The 19416-nt window shown below is 39.3% G+C and overlaps 1 protein-coding gene across 3 annotated transcripts in view; it reads left to right on the forward strand.

Moving 5' to 3' along the window:
• Nucleotides 1-19416, forward strand: part of pank1a (pantothenate kinase 1a) — a 114120-nt gene that overhangs the window by 29913 nt on the left and 64791 nt on the right. For all 3 annotated transcript variants that reach the window (XM_057847394.1, XM_057847393.1, XM_057847395.1), the window contains one exon: nt 2606-2859. In XM_057847394.1, coding sequence (XP_057703377.1) covers nt 2606-2859 — 254 coding nt within the window. The remainder of the gene's footprint in view (nt 1-2605; nt 2860-19416) is intronic.

Raw genomic sequence — 19416 nt, forward strand, 5'->3', positions numbered from 1 at the left:
GATATTATAGAACTAGATGCAAATGACAGACACGGCTGCATTGGCAACATGTTTTAAAGACTACATGCGTTAGTAAACAGCTGCCATCTTAAAGCAGTAGACCTCTCAGAAAGGCTCTGATGTAGAGATCCTCCTAGCGAACCTAAGTAACTTTTTTTTTTTTTTTAATCTAAAATGCTCCTAAATCGGCAAAATCTTGATTTAAATCTATCTTTAAATGATGAAACACTTTTAAAACTTACACATGTTGAAAGTAGACAGAAGGGACCTAATGCAATAACGGGAGCAATTTTAACAACTTTAATGGTTGATTCACAACTTTAAAGGACTTCCACACATAGCAAAGGTTACTATCTAGTTATCGCAATACCCTTGTGTCTAGTTAAGTGGAGGGTAAAGAATTGGGCTAGGGCCAATTGTCCCCAAAACCCATTGTGTGACCTGGTTTTTTTTGTGTGTGTTTTTGAGAGAAAAAAAACATGAAAATTATCACTAGTTACTTTGCCAAGTAACTAATTACTCTTACATTCAGGTAACTGAGTTACTAACGCAATTACTTTTTGGGAGAAGTAATTTGTAACTGTAATTAATTACTTTTGTAAAGTAAAATTAGCAACACTGCGGAGCACTGACGCGGCCGGTATACTTTGAACATTAGGATACAATGGGAACGATTGGCTCCAGCGCTAGTTTTTGCCGGACCTGGAGCGAAGATGCATTTTGCGCAGTTGGTAACGAGGAATCCGAACTTTTAACAGCATGTCTGCCGCACGCACGTGCACGCGAGGCGATAAATCGCTGCGGAAAAATTACCGCCTTCATTTTTATTTATCGCGCGATAAATGGAATTATTGCATATTGCGACAGGCTTATATAAAATGCGTATGAGATAGTCCTATAATTCAGGCAGTGCAAATAATCGATGTGGTGTTGCCAGGATGTTAGCCTCGTCTTTTAACAATCACATAGCCTCTTTCTATGCCTTGCGTTTTCCAATCAGCTACCTCGACTTGTACAAGTCCCTGTTCTTCGCCGTCTCCTTTCTGCCCTCCTGGACTCTGCTCCTTTTCCTGCTGGTCGGCCACTCCAAGGCCTTGTTCCTCCTCGCTTCTGAAGTCACATCCTTGGAGAAGTTCGCACCGAAACAGTTGAAGAGGGACCGTCAGGAACTCCAGCAGGTGCTCTTGTGCTTCCTGCACATCAAGGAGTCCCACAGCGACATTCCGAAGGACGCCATGTGGGCCATTGGGAGAGATGGCCGCTTGAGGATCGCCCGGCCCGTCTCCAGCTCTCCCCTGTCCTCTGGAACATCTCCAGGCCGTGTCCCCTGTGTTCCTGCTTGCCAGTGGTCATGGCGAGGAGCTTCAGCCCGGCGACCGTCTTGGGGTTGACGACCACCATGATGAGCCCGACGCCCTGCTCCTCGATCGAAGAGGGCGCCAGCACCTTCTGGGTCAACTTGTAGCCGGCCTCTCAGGCTTCTAAAAAACGCTGCCGTGGATGTCCTTCCAAAGGTGCACCGAATCAAAGTAGACGAAGATCTGCTTGTTGCCTTCGGCGTAGGGGTTGGTGTAGGAAAGGTGCCCTCGGGGAGCTCAAGGCTGGCGTACTAGCCAGCATTCTTGGCGTGGTCGTCAAAGCTGACCGAGTGGAAACACAAAGAGCTTTTTTCGTTGAAAATTCTTGTGAATAAATGCTTTAATCTCTGAATTCCTTATAGATATGGACATATAACAGTCTCGATTTTTGGTTAAAACCAAAAAAACGGGCAGTTAGCAATTTTTTAATGTAAATATGTCAAAGTATAGTGCCAATGCTGTAGCCCGTATTTTCTCAAATTGATTTTTTTTTCACAATGTTTCAAAATGCATGCATGGTACAAAAAATATAATAATTACTTTGAACAAATCACTCCTGAGACAATCCTTCCTTTTTATATGCGGTACAGCTTTTGTACTTTTTCAAAAATCCAAGCTTGGGCTCGCATCGTGTTCTGTCTTCGACTAACTATTACTTAATAAAGCTGACTTTGGTACAGCCCCCTACGGGAAGGCATGACGGAAAGAATGACGAAGAGTCAGGTCAATAGATTTTTGAAGTCTATGACTTTATATTACTACCATACTCAGAAAATCAAGCAATATGTGTATATTTTCTATTTCTTTACCTTGAACCTAATTAGTAATTAATGTCAAACTAAAATATTTATTTTATGAATGCATATCTAAATGTATGAGGGAAATTTTTTAAAACACTTTACAATAACAGTATAGACACAGGAGACTGGATGCTGTGTATCACATATATTTTAAAAAATCAATTTTTGTTAATGAGCACATATGAACTGTATACAGGCGTATGAAAGATTGAATTATTTTATGACAACACTCCTAACTCAGAACATTCATCTTGGGAATGTCTGCTCCAGCCCCTCAAAAGACAAAACAAAAACACCAACAAAACATGTTGCTAAATCAAAATGCCGCTCTTCAACTGTTCTGTAAAAAAAAAAAAAAAAAAATTCCAAAAACAGCATTGTTAAATAGAAAGTAAATGTTTTCACAGTTTGCACATCAGGAGTTCACACATTCATTTCATTGTCAAGATGGCCAATCTGGAGCTGCTGAAGCTGGACGAGCTGGACTGCCTGATTCGCGGCCTGCTCTTTGTGGATCGGGTGGGCTTCAATGGCCACCCCGAGTGCTACTACTTCCATGACCCGTCGGACACGCAGAAATGCTTCAAGCAGCCGTGCAGGCTGGATAACCCTTTCCCCATGCTGCTGGTAAACATCGGCTCCGGCGTCTCCATCCTGGCTGTCTACTCCGAGGACGACTACAAGCGCGTTACTGGAACCAGGTAGGTGACTGCTATCTTAACTCATTGGCTGCCACTGATGGCGATAGACATCCGGTCCATTTAAAGTCTAATCGCTGCCAGCCTCTCCCAGTTTAAATGGATTGGAATTTGGATGTCTATTGCCTTCTTAGAACGTCAATGAGTAACAAAAAATGTTAAAACACTGTTTTAGAGAGATCTTTATGCAATACATTGAATTTACCTAATTTCAGTATTTTTTTTCCCCATTTTTTGGCTTGCAAAAATATTAATATACTTTCTAAGAATAAAACCTTTGATGAAGTTCCCATTATTTTTATCTTGCCTTTTAAAACACTTTATTTTTTAACGTATACTATTAAAAATGAAAAACAATCATTTTCATTGATAATCTGTACCCCGTTTAGTCATCTATGGGTAGAGATTATTTAACTTTTTTTTACTAAACTGTTCCCACCGATTAGTAAACTGTGATTACAGTTTAGTAACAAATACCCACACTTTATTCAGCTGTGGGTACAGTTTATCTCCAAATAGATTAGGGGTCTACTAGTGATAAACTCCTTTAAATTCACAGCAGACTGATGATTGCTGTCACAGGCACTGAGTCAAATAGCGTTAAGGGCCCCTCCACACACTGAATGATTGATAAAGTCGCTTTGTCAGAAAGAAAAGATGCAAAAGGTGCACTGTGAACATTGTGAACATATTTATACCACTTGTCTTTTTATGTAAGATCTCCTTCCATTATGCAATAGATTAGATAAGATTAGTCAAATCATATTATGACACACAGCAAGTGACTTTGTTGACACATTTACTGGATAGAACATTAAATCCCTGATTGTGGAAACGACAGTGCTGTCCTTTGGCCAATAGACGTGTCCCTGGCGATCACAATGTCGCAGTTGGATTTCATACTTTATGGTTTCATGTACTAATTTAAATGCGCTGTGATGATACGTTGTGGCTTTGAGTACTCCACAACAAGACGCTGGATTTTTTAAAAATGTACAATTTTCTGGAATGTTACTAAGGGATTCGTTTCAGCTGGATATTCATACTGTACACAGTGATGGAAAAGCGGTTACACTTTCTGGTGTCCTTTTACTATTACTACATTATATGGCTGCAGCTATCGAATGTTTTAGTAATCGAGTATTCGACTGAAAATTCTATTGAGTAATCGAATAAAACTTTTTTTTTTTTTTTTTTTAAAGAGCAATCATAAATATACATGAGAAAACAAGACATTTCATCTCATATTGAACCATTTCCAGTCAAATAATGTCTTTATTTTCTATGTACATTGTTGAAAACGGCCAAAAATTCCATCTCAGATGTGACTAGGGGAAAAAAAGACTAATTCACTAATTTCACTCAAAAAAAAACTTCTAGATCTTATAAAAAGAATGTCAGGGAAGTTCAATTTTGAATCCCAAGACAAGTAGCAATCAATAGCGCGAATAAGAGAAACAATCAAACCCAGCCAAGGATTGCCTGCTTCGAAGACTTTACAAACAATATGTACATCAAGGGTACAAATGGTTGTTAATGTCCAATAAAACGCACGTTGCAGTTTTATACCTTTATTAATTGTTCTCAACAGCCAGAAGTACTTTTCCGGCAGCAACCGCCAAAACACACTAACGGGCGCATTTTCTTACGTCACAATTATGCGCTGCAAAACCAAATGCCAACACTGAATACAAACAATAACCATAAACCACTAACAAATTCAACTTAACAATCTCCATCATTTTTAAAAAAAATTTTTAACAGAACGATGCAAGTCAGCATTCAGTATAAATGATTATTAAAGGCATAACATTCAATTACATTTTTTAATTTAACAGTCAAAAGCATTCTTCAATAAACAGTTAATCCTCAAGTTTCCACTGTCCATCCTTCAACACCTTGAGAAGCAGTAAAGAGGAAGCTCCTTTTTTTGTGAGACAATCAGCCAACTGTTCCTTTGTTGAAGACCAGTGAACATGTTGAATCCTTCCGCTTTGGAGTAGTTCTTTAATGCCACTTACTTCTAGTCTCAGTCGTTTCTCCGTTACCGACTTTGTTGATTTGATGGCAAGCGAGTAATTGTCTGTGACACATGTCACTGGCAGAGTGCCATGCTTGACTTGTCCTGTTGTGAGTTCAGCGTAAAAGGATGACAAAAATATGGCATTATCGATCCCATCAGCAAGAGCAAGTGTTTCTCCGGCCAGTGTGCTCCGGACCACTCTCCTGATCCTCTTGGATTGCCAGCAGATAGGAGAGAATTTTCCTTCCTTGCCCATCAGCACAATGAGATGTCCACCTTGTGTTCCACCATCAGGAAGATTTCCCATTGCGGCATCACTGAAAACGACAAGCTTCAAAGAATCATCATCTCCTAAGTATTGGTATTTAAGTGTGACATTTTCTGACTTGAGTTTTCTTATCACTTTATTTGCTTCATGCAAGGTTTGCACAGTTCCAGTTTTTAAGGTAGATGCAAGAACACATGTGTCAAACATGGCATCTGGCCTGCTTTGTCTGGCTACCCAAAGCAGCTGACCAATCTTTGACCTCAGCTGGTCGATCTCATTTCCTGTGAGAGGTGAATGACGGTTCAAAGCTCTTGATGAATCCATGACAATTGGTTGAAGATTTTTTATGTACGCATCCTGTTGCATCTCCACACCATTTTTTACAGTCGCCAGGTCCATTCCAACATAGCGAAAGCACTTGTGCTCCTCATGGCCCACTTGAAAAGCTGTTTTGAGCTGAGGAATGATGGTCTTGGTGAAAAGTTGTGAGCCACCCCATATAAAGTCATCTACATGGCATGCGAGGATGCCAGTTACATGGCCATTTTCATCCAACCAGTAGAAAACAGCAGGAGCTACGTGTGACATTCTGGCTCCTGCTTTTTCCAGTGTGGCTTTGATTTTATTGCAGGCAACCTATTCCACAAAGGCCCACTGTGGGTGCAGGATTTCATTCCTACAAAACAAGATGACAACACTTTTTCCCCAATCTGGTGTTTTACAAGTGCAATCAGTTGATTGCAGTCAGGTGTGGCTTGTTTTAGCAGAAGCCTCGTTGGTTCAACTGTCTCTGCTGGATCAGCTGGAACAAAAACCAGGACCCACAGTGGGCCTTGAGGACTGGGTTGGAGACCCCTGCTTTATTGTACCAGTAGAGTGAGGCATCGGCTAGTCCATAGACACATTTATTAAGTTTCCACACTTTTCTTTCACATCTAAATTCAGGAGGAGGACGAAGGTGAATGTCCCGAGACAGCTCTGCACCCTGAAGAAACGCTGACTTTATGTCCATGGAGTGCAGCATCCACTGTCTTTGGCAAATCACTGCCACGATCAATTTTAGTGATTCCGATGAGCATGTAGGGGAGTCTTTAGGAAGATCTGTATTGTTATACTCTTCGAATCCCCTAGCTACTAGACGTGCTTTGGGTACAATACCTTCTGTTGTTTCCTTCAGTGTGCACACCCACCTGGTGGACACCAGTTTTTGACCAACATCTTCCACCTCCTCAAACACTCCATTGTTTTTCCAGTTACTAATTTCATCCTGTTTTGCCTTCTGAAATGAAACATCTTCTGTGACCAACACATCATTGTCATGCATGTCGGAACATACCTCATTACTGTTCAGAGGCTCAAGCTGAAGATCATCTACTTGACTTAGATCAGCTGACTTTGTAACACCATCTACAGTGTCCGGTTCTGAGTACTGTAGGTTGTACCAGTTCTTGTACTGTCCAGTGGCTTTTCCGGCTCGTCCAATCACTTTAGCCGTGTAAGAAACACCAGTGTCTTTGTCCAGATATTTGATCACTTGTCCTTTTTTTAACTTCACGGAGTCTCCAGTTGTTTCATCCATTAGCTGTGGATCATGATGATGAGTATTCCTTTCAAACTCAACATCATTGTCCATTTGTATGTCAGTATTTACAACTTTGTTTTTTCAATTTGCTGTGGCTCAACAGGACTTGGTCCTTCCCTGGGATCAGCATCAGCCTTCCTTAATCTCGATTGGTGAACTCTGACGTACGTCCCACCATGACGTACAAATACAACTACTCCATCTTGTCCTATTACAATGCCAGGGCCTTTCCATTCAACACAGTCTGCCCTTTTGTAGAACACTTTGTCCCCAGTTTCATATTTCTCATCATTTGGACGGATTTGCTTTCTGAGAGCTCTCCTTATTCTTTCTGAGCACTGTGCCTCGGAAAATGCTTTCCTTGCTGTGTGTAAGGCTGTTAAATGTTGTCCAACCCATCCGCTGATGGTCGTGCCTTCCAGGGCAGGTGGTTTATCAATCAAAACAGAAGGAAGATTAGGATTGTGTCCAAAAACTAGTTGATATGGACTGAAGCCGTGAACATTGTGCATTGTATTTTTTGCCATCGGTGCCCAGTCCAGGGCTGTTTCCCAGCCACACTTGTTGTCCACTTTAACTTTCAACAGTATTTCTGTGAGTGTTTGATTATGGCGTTCAAGCAAACCATTACTCCATTGGCTGTATCCAGCAGTAGTCTTTATTTCAATATTAAAGTTCTCTGCCATGTCTCTTATTTCATCATTATTGAATTCTCCTCCGTTGTCACTGAAAAGTCGTTCTGGTGGACCGTGAATACTAATCCAGGAATGAATGAATTTTTTTACAATTAGATTTGGCTTCTTGGAGGTGACGATGCATCCAGCACTGAAACGAGTAAAATGATCAATAATGTGCATATACCACACATTGTGTTCTAGCTCATGTAAATCCACTGCTACAGTCTCGTTGTAGCGAGAAGCCATTGGCAGACCTACAGCAGGTTTAGGCTTCGATTTGCCATGTTTCAGACATATTTCACATTTGCCTACAATCTTTTCTAGAATAGAAATTTTCTCAACATCAGCATTTCCAGAATTTATGAGCAATGTTTTGAGTTTATCAACTGAAGCATGTCCGAACTGCTTGTGCAATTTCAGGAAAACTTTGTGCTTTTGTTCTTCGTTCATATTTTCTATGATCGCAAGTACTGTGTTCTCATATGCATTATTTGGAGATTCTTTGCTTGATATACAGTATTTATACAGTAGTGTCCTGACGATGTCACTTCAAGAGCTAACTGTTGGTTCAACATGGTGGCTGTATCCTCCTGTAAAGTTAGCACAGCCCCTGCTTTTTTCAGTGAAGCTTTACTAAGTAGTAAAGGGATGTCTGCTGTAACAACTTCCGTTTCAATAAAGCATTTTGTTGACCCCACTTTAGCAGGCAACTTAACCTTTTTTGTAGCATTTACAATTTTTCCATATCCAAACTTGAAAGGCTTGTTGCTCTCGATGTTTGTCACTTTCTGCTTTTCACTTGCACTTAATCCATCCAAATAGTTGTCCAGCCATTTTTCTCCACAAACTGTCCTTGTGCATGCAGTGTCAATTACTGCTGATCCTAGAGCTTCTACCATGAAAATTCCATCATCACATTGCTTGGAATACAATGTAATGTTGCACTCTTCTGGTTGTTCACGGTATTGATGTTCATTTGTTATCTGATGTTCAGTTGTCATCTTTACATTTTCCTTCTTGTGCAGACCCAGTGATATGTGCTCTGACAAATTCAACACTGAGTTTGTCTTCCATATTTATCAAGCGGATTGGTGCCTGCAATTGGTCCTCGAGCACGGCTGTTTTGGACACGTGACTGATCTCTTTTCCGGGTATCCGCGTAGTAAACAGCGTCTTTACTCACATTGATCGGTCCTTCTTTGGACTCGCTGTTGTCGCCAAATACCCGTTTGAGTGCTGATTTCATGTCGGCAAACGTGTGCGTCCTGCACGCAGTTAAAGCCAGCTGCTTGTCTTTCACGTCAAGTCCGGCAGTATCCAAAAGTTTAAACGCTAAAACTGCGTCGGGAAGAATCATATTAAACTTACGAATCTTGTTGTATTTCTGTTCAAAGTCCGCAATATAGTCCGCCATAGCGACGTCATCCTTCCGCGTTATCTTGTCGAACTCTGAGTACGCCTTGTAGGCTCGGTCTTTTTCCTCTCTCAAAAAGACTTTGTCGAGTTCAGAGATCAGCGTGTTCAAACCATCTTCTTTATCCAAATCATCGGCTGGTATTTCCAGAGCCACGTCTCTTGCTCTGCCTTTTAGCGATAAAGTCACCGCTAGCCCTTGTTTCTTTTTTTCCCAAGTCCGTCACCCGCGTCCATATTTCCAACTCATTTTTCCATTTCTTGTAGGACTTTCCTTCTTCAAATCCCGGGGGTAATCTGTAGTTGTTAGTGGCAACCATCCTCTGCTACCATGTTAATGTCCAATAAAACGCACGTTTCAGTTTTATACCTTTATTAATTGCTCTCAACAGCCAGAAGTACTTTTTCGGCAGCAACCGCCAAAACACACTAACGGGCGCATTTTCTTACGTCACAATTATGCGCTGCAAAACCAAATGCCAACACTGAATACAAACAATAACCATAAACCACTAACAAATTAAACTTAACAATGGTGTCCAGTCAAGTGCCATGATCAAGCAGAGGTACAACGAGAATACACAAGTCAAGGTTCTATATGCTTGTTGAAAGGGCGTTGCTTACTATGAAACGATACTTTCTTCCGAAAATGAAAGTGAACCTTATTACTTCCCAACTCTGGTGATTGTCCACAGAAAAACATAATGAGTTATGACCTTGGAAACTAGCTGTAGCTGGTACAAGAGGGAGTAAAATCAGATAAGGCAGTCCACAGAAACTCTTTGTATTATGTTCAAAGGAATAGATAGAGCACACGAACATGAATGGATACAGTCTCACAAATGAATATAGTTTCACATCCGTTTTATAAGGCAAGGCAAAATTATTTATATAGCACAATTCAACACAAGGCGATTCAAAGTGCTTTACATCACATGAAGATCATAAAAATCACATTAAATTTAATAGAACGTAAAAAAAAAAGCATAAATAAAATATTCTTTCACAAAGAATCTTATTCCTTAACTAAAAATGTCACTATGCTTGACAACACACATCACTTAAAGCTGTAATGTGAAATAATTTCATAACATGCCAAATAGGGTCACAATTAAAGTAATTAAACATTGTCCAACAAATAAAGCATGAAAAAATAATTTATATGTTGTATATTTGACAAAAGAATCGCGTTTCTGAAGTTCGAGCCTGAAAGGGAACGAACCCGGAAGTGATACGTCACACTGAGAACCGCGATGGCAGCGCTCCATACGGCCGCCATACAAAGCCCTTCAAACAATGATTCAAACAGCGATATAAGCAATAGATCGAGCGCAAGGGAGGAGATCCAAGTTTTTGAAGAGTTGGAGGAAGAGGAGGAGCTTGGAATTTTATGTTGGACCTAACATGTATTAGCCAGACGCTAATCAGGATGCAAACAATGTGCCTAGACTACCTGACATGGAATGGAGACAAGACCCATCAAGATTACAGGATTGGTAAAATATAGGCTGTTATTATTTTCATGATTTGAAGATGCAGGTATTTGCACATAATTTTATGTTTTTGTCTATCTGATGACATTGTTTAAAAAAAATAATAATCAGACTGCATGTTCATTTTGGCAGATCCTGCAGCTCTCGTGCATATAAAATAATATAAAAACGTTGGGGGGAAAGGAGATGAGTCGTTGACGGCTTTCTCCACTTTATTGTGGCAACAATAAGAAAACAAAATAATAGCGGACTGCCGCCACATTCGACCGCGAAGTTTTGCTTCTCGCTCATCTCCGCCTCGCCTCGTGCTACCAGCTACTACTACTTCCTGGGGCTATCGGCAGGAAGTGGCGTCTAATGGCATGAGGAAATGTAGTTTTTTCACACAAGCGAACAGATTACAAAGCACCACTTCAGTGTTGTCCTGAGACTACATTTCCCATGATTCACTGCGGGACTTGAGCTGTCAACGCTCACATTTGACAGCATTCTGCCACGGTCCTCCTCGCCAGCTGTTTGCCCGCCATTCACGCTCGTTTGCATTTGATCGCTAGTCTGATACACTCCCGCTTTTTCGGTGAGGTCTTTTGTGTTTATTCGTTATTGGATCGTTTTTGTTCACCACTGTAAATAAGAGCACTGAAGCAAGAAGGGGTAAGTCGCCATTTCTGTTCAAACCGTTTTCTCCTGTTTTTTTTAGCGTAAGAAGCTGGGTTAGTGGCTTTCTTTTCTTCGTTCTTTTTCATGATCAGGGTTTAGTTAGCGGGTGTGGTTCAAGTGTAGATTCCTTTTGTTTGTTGTTTGGGCCTGGGCTTACCCTGAAGCCGCGCTTCATCTACATTTTGTACATATTCATTGCGAGTTTGATTGTTGTGTAAATTTTGTGCCACTTGTGAAATTGTGTGGCTCGTTTTATGTTACGCCCTTCGCGAGCCGTCCTTGGGACGTAACACTAGCGAACACAACAACAACTATGCCACGACTATTGCCACGAGTTGGCTTTCGGCGAACGTCGCTAGCTTCTACTGTACATTCCACAACAGTTGGCAGCTCTGCTTTGACAAAGTCATCAGTCATCTATCCAAAAATCACACTTACTTTTTGGCAAATCCTTGATCATAAGCAGACCGGTTAAGGAAGCAGGCATCTTCGAAGTGTTTGCAGCAGAGAACACTACTCGATGATGGCGTGAAATTCATTCGCTTCGTGCGAACGAAAGATGTCCATTTACGTGCCCTGCTATCCTTTGGTCACTCATACAACTTTTCGTTTGAGTGCGAACAAAACATCGCCACACACCGCCGTGGCATCTTACCGAGAAGCAATGCAACAAACAATACTGTTCTATGGCGGACTTCCCGCGCACTTCCCGGTGTGACGTAATTTCCGAAGATTGCCGAAGAAAAGCATTTTGGTTGTCAAGGGCGTTGCTATGGGTTAAACAAAGAATCTGGAAGGGTTGCGTTAAAAAAAATAACGAAAATATGCTTAGAAATGTTTAGCCATTGATATTATTCAAAAACATGGTTAGCCAACCTTACTTCACATTACTGCTTTAAAAGTTAGGTGTTTTTCCCACGTGTTTCAGTTGAATTTCCATTTGTATCAAGCTATTTTTAAGTTCCAGTTAAGTTTTAAGTTAGTCTTAACTGTAAGTCCTAATAGGATTTTGAGTATTGCAGTGTTAAAAATAAATGTATGATTCCTGCTGTATCGGAGCACATTAGGGATCAATGCTACTTGGTGTTTTATTCAGCAATCACTACTGAGCTAAAATTGACAGTTAGCTTTATTATGTTTTTATTTTACACCCTTATCACTCTACAGCGCTATGTTTTTACAGATTACATAAAGCCTGTATGTAAGACACATTAGCCACGTATCGACAGTAGTCATAATTAATAGATACCAGTCTTCCGCAGGGCTAACGTTACGTGAGCAAGGGACAGTAACGTCAAACTTATTTATTAGCGCTAAGAAGTCTACTGCTTTAAGATGGCGGCTGTTTACTAACGCTGCCGAGTCTGTCATTTCGCATCTAGTTCTATATACATGTGAGATCTATGAGACATATCAGACGCTACCTGCTACCACCGTAACATCATGCGGGCGTAGTTTTTAGCAACGCCGGCATAGTTTGTAGCGGCTGTCAGGTATTATTGCTTAATTCTTGACGCACGTGACATCAGCGCGTCGTCCCACATGAAAAGTAGTCCGGGCAAAACGTGATGCTTGGAGCTGGCAAAATTAAACGATTCCTTGAGGCGAATAAAACTCGGGTCAGTTTTTATACTCGAGTTGCTCGAGTATTCGTTTCAGCTCTACTACATTACACATGGATTAAAGTGCGTATGCCACCAAAAAGCATGTTTATTTCATATTTCACGCGGTTTTTTATGCTCCTTAATGAAATGGACTGCTTGGATGTGTGTGGAAGCGATCGTTTTATATATTCAATTTTTTAATCCCGCGACATGAAAATGAGTGACTTCCGGCTCCAGTCTCGAGTTGAGAAAGAGGACGCTGTGACGTGTATGATAGAAGGAGTCCTCTTCACTATCCAGTCATACTATTGTATGAGAAGGACTAAGGATTCAGCTGATTTTGCGAATTAATTTGTTTATTTTTCGCATCACGCCAGCCAAACTGCTGCACAAAAATGTTGCCAGACCAGGGAGAGGCGTGTGAGTCTTTTTGGGGTTTCAAAAGGTTCCCATTCACCGGTAGATATTGGCCAAAACAAGCCCTACTACTGTGGGACCAATGGACTTAAGAGGAAGTGAGTAAACATCGTGTTTTATATTATGTCATACTGGGATCATTTTAATACGTATGTGGCTTGCATTTTGTAGCTTACATACTTCTTGTCCACTCGGCCGACGACCCGCAGCTTGTCGCACATCCCTCCACCGGGAGAGCACTATACTCGGCTTTTTCCCATCTTCATGTGCCCGGCGTTCTGTCAAATTTTCCGACCGATCAGAAATTGCAACTTTGAGTTTAAAATTAGCTGCGAATACAGCGATTACAAATTGCGTATCTTCCCTGTAATGTTGTCGTACATGTCAGCGTGTCTTGTTTAGTAATATTGCATCACATCGAACTCTTTGAAAACAGCGACTGTCTCTTTGCAAATGAGGCAGACACAGTTATTGCGTGTTTTATTGAAGAAATAGTCCAATATCCACCTATCCTTGAAGCGTCGGCCATCGCAGTCAACCTTTTTTTTTTTTGATTGCCGCCATTTTAGAAATCACACAGGGTAATGTTGCTTAGAGTGCTGCTCTTAAAGTTTTTCAAACTTTCGTGAGAATAGGCTGATTTTGTGTGGACAAGATAGTTGTAGATATCAGGGTAGCAGATGTCAGGCAGAGAGGGTGAAGACAGCGGGTCGAAAAATATCGATTTAGGCATCAAATGTGGATCTGGCGAATGGATAGACTGAAGCTTTTCCACATAACGCCTTTTATGCAACGCATCCAATGAGTTTACAGCGTCTGAAAGCTGACTTCCATGAATTGCTCTATAAACTGAACAACTAATTGAAACCATTGAGAATAGGGCTAAACAGAGACGGACAACATGGCGGCCGGATACAGCGACACGTCATTCTGTGACGTTGGTGAGTAGGGTCTATTGGCCCAAATATAAGACAGCCCTGATTATAAGACGACTCCATCTTTTTCATGACTCAAGTTTTACAAAAGACTTTTTGAACACCAAATTAATTTTCATACAGAAAATAATTTCAGTACATCTGGAACAAATGATTATAACAATATATTTGAGAGAAAAAGCATGTTATTTTGCCTCATTCAAATCTTAATATCTGAACATTTAAATATGTAAACTAAAGTGCAATCACATTCGTAAATGAATGGCTTCTGTTTTTTTAAATGTAAATAAACCAATCTATTCTGATAAAACAACAAAATTGCAATGACTGAATGAACCATCAAAGTGAAACTAACTGTAACTGTAGTCTTGAAACAAATCTGAATAAGGAAAAACATTACAATAAAATAATTCAAAATTGTTAAACTTGAGAGTAGCTGAGATCTGTCATGACGGAACATCGCTTCAATGATATCTGGCGCCATCTAGCGTCGTGAATGGGTATAACGTCTAGACCGCAACTATAAGACGACCCCCACTTTTTCAGTCTTATTTCAAAGCAAAAAACACCGTCTTATATTCGGGCCAATACAATAATTTTGCAAGACGACAGGAGACAATTAGAAGCTGGCAGATTGTAAGTCCAACTAACTAACAACATGTTTTATTGAAGTTGCTAAGCCTTTCGCGATATGCAATGAGTCCATTTATCGCACGGTAAATAAAAATGAGGGCGGTAATTTTCACGGCTGCGTTTTATCGTCGCACGTGCGTGTTGATAGTATATGAGACTCCAGTTCTTTTCACAAATGTTTATTGGTTATCAGCACACCGTAGAACTAAAGTTCAGACATACAAAATAAGGAAACACATCTATATTAAACACTGTAAACGTTAGCATTGCTACATTGAGGCTAATGGGGAAAAAGACAACCTACTTTAGCATGCTATAAAACATTGGCAGTCTTCTCCAAAATGCAAACTTGTGGTTAAAAGGTGACACTTAAACATTAAAAATCGCTGCTTAAGAACATTTGCAAATGAAAAAAATGGGGAAATTGATTACTGACACCACATGCAATGACAAAAAGGCTTTTTTTGCGGAGTGTAAAGCTTCCTGTTAGTGGTTTAGCGAACGTACTTCAGGTGAACATTTCAAAATAAAAGCACGTCATGTTCGTCATACAAATAACGATTTCTGGAGTTAATCCCACATACTTCAGAATTCAGATTCTACACTAAGAATAGCTTTAAAATGACACCCTTTATGAAAAATCTGATTGGCAATGATTATAATACTAATTATATAAAATAGTAAACTACAATATCAATGCTAGATATTTTTTTTAATAATTGTTTTGAATCATGTTGGAAAGGCGAAGTCAGTGTTCTGAATCTGTGTACATTCCATTCTTTGCACTCGTTAATGCTATGAGCATTTGACCTCATTGTTTATTTGTGATTTATTTATATTTAAGCTTGTGAAGAGTTACAGAAAGCGTTTGACCTCCGTTATTGCCAACAAAGGGTACATAACAAAGTATTGAGATGAACTTTTGGTATTGACCAAATACTTATTTTCCACCATGATTTGCAAATAGGTTCTTTAAAAATCAAACAATGTGAGTATCTGTTTTTTTTTTTTTTTTCACATTGTGTCTCTCATGGTTGAGGTTTACCCATGTTGACAATTACAGGCCTCTCTAATATTTTCAAGTGGGAGAACTTGCACAATTAGTGGTTGACTAAATACTTATTTGCTCCACTGTATATAGATATACAGTATATATATTAATGCTATATATATTAGTGCTGTCAAACTTATTGCGTTAACGGGCGCAAATTAATTGTATTAATTAATCACGTTAAAATATTTAACGCATTTAACGCATGCGCGGAATGACCTGCTCATGCATTGCCTCAAACAGATTACAATGACGCACTTGAGAGCTAAGAAGCAGAGAAAGGTGTCTTGTTTTGTGCTTTTTTTTTTTAACAAAGGTATACCACACGCGACGTGATGGCACTTTGTTGCTTTATTAGAACATCAAGCTTCAACATTAACACAGCTTACGACTCACGGCAGGCCGTAACTCTAACTCACTCCTGCATCATGTGAGTAAACAGCATTGGCGCTGCATGCACTTCAGGGTGCCTCGGAATTTTCACAAAAAGAAATGCGCTTTAATCTGTATTAATGAGGCCCTATTCTCACACAGTTAAACAACAGTGCAAAGAGAACTGGCATTCCCAATCAAAATAGCTATGCAAAAAACTAGGGGTGCACGATATCCATTTTTTTAAACCGATACCGATATTGATAACTTCCTGCTCCTCAAGGCCGATACCGATACGATAACCGATATATATATATCATTTTTCAATGTTTATTCATCTGAGTTTTTGAACACCTGTAGGTCAAAAATAGTAGTGGTTGATTCAGCTTAGATTTGCTTTTGACCAAACCAGAATTTTCATGATGACATGAACATTATTATAATGAACAAAACAAAGACAGTAACAAAAATTTGCATACTGGAAAAAATAGGAGTGGAAACAAACACACAAATCCCAATCCGACACCATGCCAAAAATATTATTAATAGGGCCGATAATATATTATGTTATCGGATTTATTGGGATGACGTCATAATTCCTATTATCGGACCTCAACAAAATACCCATAAAACTTTCTCAGACTTTGGTCATCGCTATTCAAACATTTCGTGTAGTTCAACAAATACACTGGATGGCAATATTTAGTCACAATATACAAACTATCAGAGGTCTCGTACGTTGAGAAGCCAGCACTCAAATGACCGTGAGGTACAATGCATGGACCAGTAAACAGGGAACTACGGAGTCAGTTGAGGGACAAAACACACTATTTGGCTTGATTTCTAAGTTAATTTAAAACTCGCCATTGACACCTTGTGCTGTATTTCAATCACTAACAGAAAGAATGTTAATAGTGTTAATACCATCTTGTGGATTTATTGTTATAATAAACAAATACAGTACTTATGTAGAGTATGTTGAATGTATATATTTGTCTTGTGTCTTATCTTTCTCCATTCCAACAATAATTTACAGAAAAATATGGCATATTTTAGAGATAGTTTGAATTGCAATTAATTACTATTAATTAATTTTAAGCTGTGATTAACTCGATTAAAAGTTTTGATAGTTTGATATGATATATTATATATATATATTACGGCTGTCAAAATTGTCGCGTTAACGGGCGGTAATTAATTTTTTAAATTAATCACGGTAAAATATTTGACGCAATTAACGCTCATGCCCCGCTCAGGTTAAAATGACAGAAGTGTAATGTCTGCTTGTTACTTGTTACTTGTTTTTTGTTATTTGGCGCCCTCTGCTGGCGCTTGGGTCCAAATGATTTTATGGGTTTGGGGAGTGAGCTTGGTGTAATGACATCAACAATGGCGAGCTACTAGTTTATTTTTTGGTTGAAAATTTATAAATTTTAATAAAACGAAAACATTAAGAAGGGTTTTAATATAAAATTTCTATAACTTGTACTAACATTTATCTTTTAAGAAATACAAGTTTTTCTATCCATAGATCGCTTTAAGACAGTACTTCTCAAATGGTGGGGCGCGCCCCCCCAGGGGGGCGCAGAGCGATGCCAGGGGGGGCGCGAGTGACCTCGGGGAACATGCTTTTTTTTTTTTTTTTTTTTTTTGCCGTACTAGAATAAAGTGTACTTGCACATCCACTCCGTGGGTGGCAGTGGCGCTCTCATTTTCAAAGTGCGTGCAGTATTTTTGAAGTAAGCAAGAGCACACGGAAGAGACTCATGCAGAGCTGGACTCACGCAGCGACCCACTGTCTTTCTCACGTGTCCGGCCGAGAAGTGCCGTTTTCGGCTTGGGATCGTCACGACCACCGCCCTCACCTACGGTTCTCCCTCGGCCGCCGAGAATGCGCTTTTTTTCGGGCCGTTTGCCTTTGACTTTTAATATAGTGGGAAATGAGGAAAGACCACTGTTTACTGAGTCTAAAAATGATTATAGCGGAGAAGCCAAATCAGTTAAGACGCCACTTAAAGACATTAGACCTCAATCTCATTGACAAGCCGCTTGATTGTTTTTCAGCGAAAATGTGCCGAATATTGCCAATTGTCACAATCGTCCCGCTTTGTCAGTGTTATATCAGTAAACCAGTGAGCACTGTGGTGAATCAGCGAAAATAAAAACTTTCCTTCTGTCCAGAGACCTTTTTCCCCCCTTCTATTCAGTTTTGTTTTTTTTCGGTCAAATTTTTTGGCATGTTGTCCTGAAGAGTAAATGTTTCTAATCAATTTGAATTTGTTATTATTTACTGATTTTATTACATTTTATTTTTCAGTATCAAATGGTCAAAAATGTACCTTGAGTGTATTTTTACAGTTTGGATGTGACATTTTTTTTTTTTTTTTTTTTTAACTTCAGGCAAATTGATGCGCATTAAGTCTTTTCTGTTACAAGCAACACAATGTTAAAAAAGTTATACTTTATTATAAGTTGATCTATGTTACTTTTTTTCTTTAATAGAAAAAAAAGGACACAATGTTAGGCTGAGGCGTACTTATAATAGTAATATAGACGAATGATACTATTTACAGTGGCGGCAGAGAGTTGGGGGGGGCGCGAAACATTTACGTCTTCCTTGGGGGGGCGTAACAGAAAATAATTGAGAAGCACTGCTTTAAGAGAATGTTAATAATGTTAATGCCATCTTGTTGATTTATTGTTATAATAAACAAATACAGTACTTATGTACCGTATGTTGAATGTATATATCCATCTTGTGTCTTATCTTTTCATTCCAACAATAATTTACAGAAAAATATGGCATATTTTATAGATGGTTTGAATTGCGATTAGTTACGATTTATTAGTTTTTAAGCTGTAATTAACTCGATTAAAAATTTTAATCGTTTGGCTGTCAAACGATTAAAATTTTTAATCGAGTTAATTACAGCTTAAAAATTAATTAATCGTAATTATTCGCAATTAATCGCAATTCAAACCATCTATAAAATATGCCATATTTTTCTGTAAATTATATATATATATTCTGTAAAATAAATTATGGAATGGAAAGATAAGACACAAGATGGATATATACATTCAACATACGGTACATAAGGACTGTAGTGGGCATTTCACTCTACTGTCATTTAAATCTGTCTATGCTGTCCTCACTCCGAAGCGTCTACTTTTTCCAAAGCTATACAGCCAGTGAACGACGCCTTAATAATTAGACTTCTTCCTTTTTCATCTGATTTATTAATAAAATGGCCTCAAACCATTGTCCTCTTTAGACCGTCGTAAAACTACAAAATAAAAGTACACAAGCATTGCATTAGCAACAACGTTAGCTTAGCACGCTATACAGGTTCACTAAACATAAACAAAAAACGTCTCATACAAAAAATAGAACATTTCGCTTACTAACATAATATGTACATTCTTTACAAC

This window comes from Corythoichthys intestinalis, chromosome 10, assembly GCF_030265065.1.
Source record: "Corythoichthys intestinalis isolate RoL2023-P3 chromosome 10, ASM3026506v1, whole genome shotgun sequence".
Classification (NCBI taxonomy): Eukaryota; Metazoa; Chordata; class Actinopteri; order Syngnathiformes; family Syngnathidae; genus Corythoichthys; species Corythoichthys intestinalis.